This window comes from Bombus pyrosoma, linkage group LG16 (genome assembly GCF_014825855.1).
Source record: "Bombus pyrosoma isolate SC7728 linkage group LG16, ASM1482585v1, whole genome shotgun sequence".
Taxonomy (NCBI): domain Eukaryota; kingdom Metazoa; phylum Arthropoda; class Insecta; order Hymenoptera; family Apidae; genus Bombus; species Bombus pyrosoma.
Genome location: NC_057785.1, coordinates 7,901,673 through 7,912,598, shown reverse-complemented (window position 1 = coordinate 7,912,598; position 10,926 = coordinate 7,901,673). Strand labels below are relative to the sequence as shown.

General features: G+C 40.1%; 1 protein-coding gene and 1 pseudogene across 2 annotated transcripts in view; both read left to right on the top strand.

Annotated features, from left to right (window-relative positions):
• The first annotated feature begins 1,412 nt into the window (after window positions 1–1,412).
• Window positions 1,413–3,667, top strand: LOC122576607 (annotated as a pseudogene).
• A 2,644-nt stretch (window positions 3,668–6,311) lies between these two features.
• The window catches only part of LOC122576604 (polypyrimidine tract-binding protein 2), a 417,022-nt gene continuing 412,407 nt past the window's right edge, over window positions 6,312–10,926 (top strand). Inside the window, exon 1 of one of the 2 annotated variants that reach the window (XM_043747173.1) lies at window positions 6,312–6,454. In XM_043747173.1, the coding sequence (XP_043603108.1) occupies window positions 6,447–6,454 (8 nt within the window). In that variant the 5' untranslated portion in view covers window positions 6,312–6,446. The remainder of the gene's footprint in view (window positions 6,455–10,926) is intronic. The other variant, XM_043747179.1, reaches the window with a different exon arrangement.

The window sequence follows — 10,926 nt, the reverse complement described above, 5'->3', positions numbered from 1 at the left end:
TTTTTATCAATTTCTACCTCACGTAGAATCACGTCTGCCAATTTATTATTCTTCCTTTATCAACGTAGTCGCAATACAATAAATTTTGTCGACGCAAAAATAAAAGAATTTCAAATTTATCGAGGCAAGCGTACAAGAATTTTCACCGAGTCGCAACTCTGACGTCGTCGTAATTTAAAATACAAGGTACGTGAAATTGAGACGTAAAACTGACTGAAAGCTCGGATGTAGCTTGTATGACTCTTGAGAGAATATTTAAAGGCTGTTGGTCTGCTTCGCGCCGATATGTGCCTCTGGTTCGCCGGTTTCCCGCCAGGGTACCTCTTCGTCCGCCTTATTTCCCTGCTATGTCGATGTAACGGAGTTGTTTACACTGCGCATGTAATATGGCACCAAATATGCTTCTGTACACGTCATGTCACTCGTGCGTCTTCCTTCCTTCCTTCCTTCCTTCCTTCCTTCCTTCCTTTCTTCCTTCCTACAGCTTCACTCTCGACGCAGCTATTTCAATCGATTTTCTCGTTGTAATAACTACTTACAACATCTATATGAAAGCCAATGTACGGATGTAATTTACAAATTTCTATAATCATGTCGAACGCAATTTTCATATAACCAAATACTGTCTTATTGGCCAGGTAACTGATATATCTCCCGGGGATATAAGAAATAGTTGAACGGTCTTGTAAAGGCTATATCGTAATAGGTTAAATCGCTTAAAAGAGCCGTTACAGTTTCATCGAACCGTTCCGTCGAAGGGTTTGGAGATACCAGAATTCAGGAGAAAGTCGAATCGTTCTCGATACATCCAGAACCAGGAGTCCATGTTTCGCAGCTATTGTCTCGAGTATCGTGATTGGGTGTTTTCACGTTGTGGCCACGTGAACGGTGAAAAGAAAGGGAGAAAAGGCAGCATCAAGAGCAAATCACGATACGGTTGGTAGCAGGGTCACAGGAATTCACAGAGCAACTCGTTTCCATCGAACGAGACACGTGAATACAACGAGAGATAATCAGATGTTTGACCCTAAGGTCTAGTAGCCCTGTCTGTTTCTTCTCTTTTTCCGAATGTCCATGGGAACAAGAACGTTATACCCCTAACGATATTCATCGCGTATAAATCCTTTCCAAAATTCAGCTTTTTTCATTGCGAAAATAAATAAGAATTAACAATGCTAATTTCGAACGTTCATCCGTTGTACGTAATAGGAAACTTTTTTCTAGGTCAAGCGTCGTGTAAATAATTTGTAGATATTTAAAATGGAGTTTAAAGCAAGGAACTCGCGTTTCTCTCGTCGAATAGAGGGAAGAGAGAAGGTGGTGGGTGGATTGGCTTCTTGACCCCAAACCACCAAATGTCCACGATGAGATATGAAAAAAATGAAAAGTGATATCTCCGTTAACAGGAGATCATGGTGGCCTCGGAGTTTCGTCCCGGAAACAGGTTGGTATTTGAGTTTCTTTAAAACGCGCCTACCTGTTCCCACGTTCATCGTTCTTATAATAAAAGTTAACAATAACAAATTTCATCTGTTCACTAGAAAACAGATTTTACGTACGTATTGCATCTATCAAATACGTTGTACGTGATCAAGAAGAATTGTGGGATCAAAAGGATCATCTACGTAGCTGTAAGACAATCCGTTAGTTCGATTAAACTTAACTTTTCTTTGACAAAATCTGTACGATTCTTGTTAATACCAAAAATTCGAATCCCCATACTAATAAAATAACTAATATTAAATAACATTTTTATTCTTAATCTAAGTTGTCAAGTATAATTAGAAGGAATGACCTTTAGATTAGCGTGTTCAAGTATAAAAAACCGATTGTATAAATCTCTGAAGACTGTATGGACGATACGTCCAGGTATCGTCGTAATAACCGCAATTAGATCCGCTTCATTGAGTTCTAAATGCGGAGACTCGATCACTAGGAACACAGACGAGGAGAAGAGCCACGAAGGATCCTCGGAACTGGAAGGAGGAGCCTCGACGATGATCCTCCTGCCGTTTCATCCTGTTATCCTGACCGCTGTCGCCGTCTTTCTTATTAATATGCTAATTTTACATGGGCATAGGCATCAAATTATAAACGGGATGCTCTATCCACGAGCGTTTCCTCGAAACCGGCTTGATGGAACCGCTTTCGATGTTGTCCAGGGTGTTTCAAGCTTACAGGCACGTGTAATACGAAACATCTTCGATCAGGGTAGCATGGTAACGCGTAAAATCGACTCATCCCCTGTGAAAATTTATACGTCCTTCGAACATTTTCTTCCTTAGAAATTAATGATAATGTCCCCTTACTTTTAGTTTGTATGTGATTCGGTTGACAATTTAGATCTTATGAGAACTTTGTAGTTATTGCTCTACACTATCTACGCTAGTAGTAGATTGTCTCGCACAACCGAACCAATATTACTATATTAGATCTTAAGTCATAAATCAAGAGTCAATAAATAAATTCTATCGCATAACAATGACAGATTGGGCAAAAACACGATCAAGTTTTAAGGATTTTATATCTATATCTATATATATATATATATCTGATGTACAATTGTAAAATTCTGCAGCATAAATCTATACAATCTATACAATTTGTTGCTTCTCTATTCACTAACGTTATTGGTCAGTAAATTATTATACAATAGAATAATATTCAGTGAAATATAAATATGTATTCAAGGTATGCATGGATGGGTACCAATTGTGCAAAGTTAAATATCTTTTCAAAAAATTCATTAAATTGGTCGAATATATTTTCAAATATATAAGTAACTTTTAATTTGAGCAGTATGATAACAAAGCATTAACAATTTTTGGAGACTAAAATACCGTGTGATAAGAAAATTCTAATATAATATACGATACACAGATGAGAAGAAATTCGAGTCTTTAAGAGCGTTATAGTTCGAGCGTTCAGACGTGGTCGATGCAATCGATTTGGTTCCTCTGAAACGGAGAGTTTGTCAAAGTTGAGTTTGTTTCTGAAGATGATTCCAGGAGGATCAGGAATGCATCGAACGCGCGGATCTGAATCCACTCGAGTATCCGCCCTTAAGCTCCCGGAGGGTAGAAGGATTTGCCGCTTCAGTGACTTTGAAAGAAACAGAAACGGCTAAAGAATCAGGAACGCAAACGAAAGAGGAGCAATGGCAACGGATATTCCTCAAGAGCGCCTCTGTGTCACTTTTATAGTCCTGGAACCTACCGAGATGGAAACAAAATGTTCGCGGGCCTTCGAAGCATTTTTAAAGCGCCCGCCATTGAATGTCGATGCGACAGTCGAGCAAAGGTTAGCGGTTAAGATAAATATGCATTAAACAGACTTTAATTTAATTTGCCTTTAGATATCAATGCAATGTGCCTTTTCTATGTTTATTATCTAAGATATTTCTTCACGATATAAAACTTATCGAAACTTTGGATATAGGGAAATCAGCAGTTTTATAAAGTCCCCTGGTTGCAGGTTCATGATTGACTGTGGCATTGGCAGCCATTTGATTCGAAACAGAGTTTGCAAGACATCAGGAGATCATGTATGCGCGAAAATTCTTTGGCACGCAACTGAGCTTTCAGGGAACTTTCCTGTCTTTATATACAACAGCTTCACATTGATATGGATATTTTATTTGTCGATAGTTGATTCTTTGGTTTCTTAGATTCCTTAAAAATGTTAAAAGCGTTGTTCAGCAGTGAAATATTATTGGTAGTTGTTAGTAGTTAACTATAGGAAAACGTGGAACATCGAACGCTCGAAGCTGTTGCCTGTTATCTTGTCATTCTGGATTCTATTGCTTGATATTTTATTATTTATTATTTTCCTTGAAATAATTCAGCTCTTTGATACAAATATAAACAAAGTTCGAAACAAAATAGACGTCATGCGTTCCTAATACAAGTAAGGCTATACATATAAACGTAAGAGAGTATACCTGCACAAGCGTCATAGAAACCAATGTTTTGCGAACTGTCCTCCAGTTGGTATACGAACTCTATGGCAGTAATACTAGTAACTACGCGAACTTCGAAACATTCGGCCACACATGATCAGGAAAGTATGAAGGCAAGGGTTCGCGTGATAGTTCATGATGTCAGTAACAGGATACAAGTATGCGTTAGTTATATTAATACACTTGTACTACGATGTTTCATTAATATCTATTTGTGTGTTAAAACGGATTAAGAACGACGGAGAAATTGGCCCTAGTCGAAGACAAAACCGAGAATCGAACATCGAGAACAGAGAACGAATAAACAACCTTATAGGGATGTTAGAAGATGGTAGAAGGTTGAACGCATCTGCCTAGATACTTCTTGCGGGAAGGGTATCGATTGCGTGTGGTATATAGTAAAGCAGGGTCATTTCGGTCGCTTAAGCATCGACGACATATCTCGACATCAAGTCGTTGGAACAATTACAGATTTTTCAGAATTTTATTACGTGCTTCTGACTTTCATTATTCATAATAATACGTCAGAATTAATCTTCATATTCTCAAATCAATTCCATTAATTATATGCTATCAAGTATATAGGAAGTACGACTCGGAAACTCGCAGTGCAATTTATCGATAACCTAGCAGACAAATTATAATGGAAAGAGCAACCTACGTTATCATATATCGGGAACAGAAGATGTATTGTACAACTATCTGATAATGAAGGTGAAACCCCGTTACAGTTCGTTAATTACACGTATCATTCAAATATCTTTCGATAAAGTCAACGAAAGATAATTATCAAATAGTCGTCATACCGCGCACGACTGTCGTAAAAATCGTGATAGTTCACTTCGCATTTCAACTCAAATGTACATACATAAATAAACCCGTCACCAAAGATTCCAAACCATGCGACTCACCAATCGTAGAATCGTCATTGCCTTCGATTTGGTTGCATCTATTACACGAAACGTAGACGAGAAATTGAACTCCGTCTATAGTCCAGCAGTGTGCGTCTAGTGAATTTATAGACAATTAATAAATTATCATGTTTAGAAATGTTATGAAAATAGAGTAACAATTTAATTGTTATAAGTGAATAGTTTAAAATGTTTAAGACAGTTAGTTAAGGTAGGATAGTCCAAGACAGATGGTTAAAGTTATGTTTAACATTTACATTTATGATTATCGTTTTACTTCAATTAGTGATTTAATTACTGATGTTGTTTTATTCAACAAAAGGGGCACATTACGTCTATCGTATTTAATTGTAGCGAGGTTAAGAAAGAAAGAAAGAAAGAAGGAGTAGTGGGGGGTTAATTGGCGGGACAAGTAATTCAAGTAATAAGTAAGAGGTTACCAATTCTCTTTAGTACTTACGATTTCTCGTTTACGTAACGGTACTTCACGTTCAATTGGATGAATTCGATCGTCAGAACTTTATTTAATTGAGCACTAACTAAAGTTTTGTTTAAATGAACGGAGCGTGTTCAAACGGACTAATTGTACTCGACGCGATATTACACGTTGTAGAGGGCGTAACAAAACTTTCGAATGGTCGGTATTGCAGAGCATGTGACGTCACGTGACAAGAACAGACAAGGCACGTTCGTACATAAAATCGGTCGGTAATCATTCGTCTGTACAACTGATATACCCGCGTCGTTCTTAACTCTGCCGCTTGAAATCGCCACCGGGTGTCAGCATCGTGCGCAACTGGATGCAGCACAGAGTGCATCTGTCTCGCGAAATGCCACGGCCCAAAAGTGGCAGCGCGTGTCTCCTGTCGCTCGTGACGACGATTCGGCGTGCGTGAGTCGTGTGTACGATCTGTGTTCTCCTCAGACTCCTTTTTCTCTCCGCTGAACCGACGGTCCTTCGCCGAGACTCGCGTTTCTCTGTGTACGTGGTAGACGGGTCCGCGTGTGTGTCCGCGTGAGAGCTCGTGGTTCGCATCGTTTCGAACGTTCACGTCGATCGAGGCGGTGACGGCGACGAGTGCAGTAACGTTCGGGTGCGGCGTTTACGTTCTTCTACATTTTTCGACGGAGGTCGGAAAAACAGTGAGTCTCGAGGGACAGGCGAATCCCCCTGGGGTCGACCAGACAGCAAAAGGAGAGGGGAGAAAGGAACAAACAGAGACATTGCGGGTAGACGTTAGGAAAAAAAAGGTTACAAGCGACAGGGACACGAAACGTATACGCGAACCGCGCGAGAAAGAGATACTCGATCGTTGATAGTGTGCCTAAGCCTGTGCACGCGTTCTCAGCCGCGAGTTTACATCGCGCCGGGTCGAACGGCGATATTTTTCGCCGCCATATTTGTACCGCCGTCACATGCAACCTGTTGTTTTCGCTGCGTCCTCGTGTCGTCGCTGAGATCGCCTGCCGGATATACACTTTGGCGAACCGTGTGCGCGTAAACGTCGAACGCGGGAGTTCACTTAACCTAACATCAGCCCCGGGGAGAACCGTCAACGTGGCCGTCTACCATCAGGATGAACGGGTGAGTTTGTGCACATGGGAATTATCGACGAATTGTACGCCACTGTGTGCGTGCATACATACCGTCACGTTAACTGGCAAAGAGGGGGCTTATCTGGCCACTTGTCGAGACAGCTATCGTTTTAGGAAATTTTAAGTATCTTTGGTAACGAGCGCGAGTCAGGTAGGAATGTCCCTTATTTGGTTGTGACACGTAGTTTATTTAGTTTACTATGTGTTGCATAATATATGGTTTATTTGCATTTATAATATTAGATTTCTTTGTATATTTATCGAATTAATGAGTTACTAGCTATCCATGTTTTTAATATTTAGTATTTTACGTCAAATATAATTTCTTTGTCAAACTTGTTATTATAGAGAGTGTGTGTGTGTGTGTGTGTGTGTGTGTGTGTTGAAAAGTTCGAAATTGTAGATTGGATTATAAACTCGCGTTTTACGCGTTTACATCAAAAGTAGGATAATCAACCGACTCTTATATTGGAAAATTGTTTACTACCGATGTTGCCACTCATATATCATATGCGTGTATTGACAAGTTAAAAATTGTAGGTTATACACGCTACAATTTTACTTCAATTGGTATAATCAACCGACCGCTCTTATGTAATTTACGAAACTCGGTTGTAGAAGTTTCTTTTTATCATTCAACTCATTGCTCTTGTGTAATTTGACAAACCATTCGGTACTTATTTTATCATCGAACTGGTGCTCTTACGCGAGAGCATTAATCGCCAGCGAAATAATATACTACTGTAAATTGTTTATAAATAGAAGGACAAGAATTTTTAAATGTATAACTAGTGACTCGTCAAACTTTGCTGGTAATATTTAGTTGTGTACAAGAGAGTTCGAAGAACTTGTCGGCCAGTTAACGTAGCAAAATTCCGGCCAGTTAGCGTGGCACTACTGTGCCTCGTAAATGTGTGCGAGGTGTCGTGCACGGTCGTGGAAGAAAGGGAAAGGAAAGGGTGTAGCTGAGTGGATGAGGAAAGAGAGAGCGAGAGAGAAAGAAAGAATCGATCTGTGCGTCGTGAAGAGAGAGAAGCGAACGATGTTGCGGACCGCGTAAGCTGGAGTGAGAGAGAAAGAGTACGCGTCACGTGGGCTAGAGAGAGATAAGGATACACGCGTTCAGTTGGAGCAGGCGCTCTTTCAAACTTTGCTTTTTCCTTTTTCATCCGCCTCTTGCCGACGTTGTACCCTTTTCTCTACGCTTTCGTTTGTCTCCCTTTCGCATGTACAGGGCGTTGAAAAAGATGAAATTTATACCGTGTGATTGCCCAGTAATGGGCACCAGTGATTAACCGTATTTACGTATATATACATATGTATATGTGTGTGTGTGTGAAATAAGTTTTCAAATTCGATTTTTCACGTAGAATCGACGTCTTACCGATAGTGTCAAGATTTCCAAGATACTCTCTGTACAGATATCGTTCATCTTTTTTCAATCACTCTGTATAGACGTACACGTGCGCAACCAGACGTTACTCGCGGCTTTTCTGCTTCTGCGTGTCAGTGGCCACGTGACGCTGTTTGTCAAACTGGTGTGTCGCGTCGCGTGGCCGACTGTGTTTCTCTCTCTCTCTCTCTCTTTCTCTCTCTCCCTCCCTCTCTCCCTCCCTCTCTCCCTCCCTCTCTCTCTCTCGAATAATGCACGCACACATGTGTAATATGCTCTCGAGACGCTTTTCGATGATCATTATTTTGTCATCGCGCCCGCTCGCTTCTCCTTTCTTCTCGCTCTCGCGCATACCCAACGAGTCGATTAATTCTGGGTAACATATGCGACGCTTTCGGGAAATCTTAACGTTTCGGACGTGTGTTCTCTTGTGCAGGCTAGTTTGGGGATGAATATATTTTAAGAGGTAATGATTCTATGAAATAATGGCGTTCCTAAAGAATAACGGAATTTGGAAAGAATCGAGGTTAGTTACGGTTATTTTGAACGAAAGTGGTGTTATTATTCTGTTCGGCGATCGACAATACCAAGTCAATTTTACTTATTTCCTGATACGCGTTCGTTTACCCGATTCTTTCTTACTATCGAAACCTTTTAATGGTATCTTTTATTTTATCAAGCTTCGTACGACTTCTCCTTTTCTTTTCTATTATTATTGTTATTATTCCATAAAATCATTGCCACAGCTGGCTGAAATAATATTTGTCTTTGAATATCCTGCACAAGAGTTTTATCGATTTTCATATATTCTATCTGGAATTGGGTTAATAAAATGTGTAATGTTTTTATGCATATCGTATCTTAGTGAGTGTTAGTGGTTTCGTACATAGTAAGTAGCCATTTAGTATAGCGTTATGTATAATTGTAATACAGTGTATTTCCGAATTCAAGCTATTGTTAAACCTATGACAAAGTAGGATATTTATCTTCAACAAACTATATTCTATTGTGTTTATGAAATATAAAGTTCATAAAGTGTTGTCGGGTGTTACGTAAGTGTACTTTATATTTTCGTAAAATGTCGAAAACAATTGGGGAACTATGGATTTGTAGGAAATATGGAGAATTATTAACGCAATTAACTGTTTTACCACTTTGTTGCTATCTGAAGAGCAATTGAGAGGGTTTTGATGGAAGCTTTACTAATCTTATCTTTGGAGCATTTTACCGCTAAACACTGACAATTTACCAATTACACTTACGAGGCTGTACCTGTAATTCCATTCGGGCATTCTCTATGCAGACCTGTATAGGTCAATACTCCTAACTGTGTCTTCTTATCAACTATTTTTCTTAGGTTTTCTTTAAACACACATATCTTTATACGAACGAACAATATTTCAATCCGAATTTCTTCTTCTATGAATGTTCCACCGTAAAATTCACCAATTCGAACTCCTCTCTTTCGAAATCTTCCAATGAAAAATTTATCGTTATAAAAATCGTTCGAGATATATTTTTTTATTTCCACGTATACGTACGCGCGATCGCGTACAGTTTTGCCGGGGTTCGAGCGATTGACGGGAAGTTGAAATATTCAGGAGCCGTCGCGTTTCATGCGGGGTTAACTTTCCGGTCGGTATTTCGACGCACGCGGTAACTGCTCCGACGTTTCGACCCGAACAGGTGTGCTTTATCAACCCACGGTCACGTCAGAGCTGCGAATTCGATAACTCTCGCACCGACCTATCGTTGGTGGATAATTTTTTTTTCTACGTATACCATTTATTTTTACCATTGCGAAGATAGAGCGCGAGGCACGAGAATCTACAAACTCTACCCGAACAAGAGACAACTCGACGACTATACGCGACTCGAGACGAGATTGATCAACCGTTAAAACAAATGAAAAATGAACACGCGGACCAATTAAATGTTAAAACGGAAACGAATTTGGATGTTGATGTAGCGTGAGAATTGTGGTAGAATTTTGGCTATCGGTACCTTTCCTACGATCGTGCCGGTATCGATAAAAGCGTAAGGAGATGTTCGAAACAAATGTAAATATTTCGATTGTTATATTAGATGGGCAAATATCACAGAAACGAAATTGTTAATATAGACTGCGAATATAGATGGCGAAACGTGACTTGCCCTATACGAGAGTGTCTCGTACAAATAAATCCATATACAGAGTCATCGATGAGATATAGAGAGTAATATTTCCTTTGCCCCCTATGCCATCACCCTAATCGTCTTTGCAGCTTCGCATAGTACATAAATATCTACGTCATCCGATAATTCTATCCGAAGATGTCTATATTCGCTGAGGAGGCGATCGTCCAGGGACGAAATTAGGTTTCGCCACTTCATCGGTCCGCGAGATATGCAATAAGAGGAGCAGAACGTGTGCTAGTGGAGCAGTGCCAGCCAAAGATTTATCGGCGGGCTGCATGCGCCTACTTAATAAGACGTCTTGATCGCGTGTACGCGACTCCGTTACGCCAATAGATCTCGTCCTGACACCCAGTGATTCCGATCCTTGCCGCCACGCGATAATAGGACAATTAGGTGGCATCGTTCACGACACGTTTGTAACACCGGCTTAAGGCAGACTGACACCCACCGGTGCATTCTGGTAGAATTAAACGGATCGCTCTTGAGACCTGTTTCGATGGATATCGGACGATCCTCGCGCGGAATATCCGTTTTGCTGGCCTTGACATTACGGGAGGCGAGATAAACGACGTTTTAAGATTTTGGGGATTTTTGACGCGACGCGGTTCTTAGCCTATTTGGAGGACTACACGATTAGTCCAGATCTGTCTCGATCAGCGTTTCATCTCTTTGGAGACGGAGTTCAATTTTAAAGTTCGATGCGTCGTCGACGCATCTATCTGTTACACATCGAAATTATCATAGCACGCAACGATGTAAGGTAAATGGCATTTTGAGAATTTGCGAATTATTGATATTGGAATTTTAGATAGATAAGATAGATCTACCTTTCGTAGATAAGAGATAATAAATCTAGTATCTCGCGTATTTTAAGTCGTTTTGAGTGTACT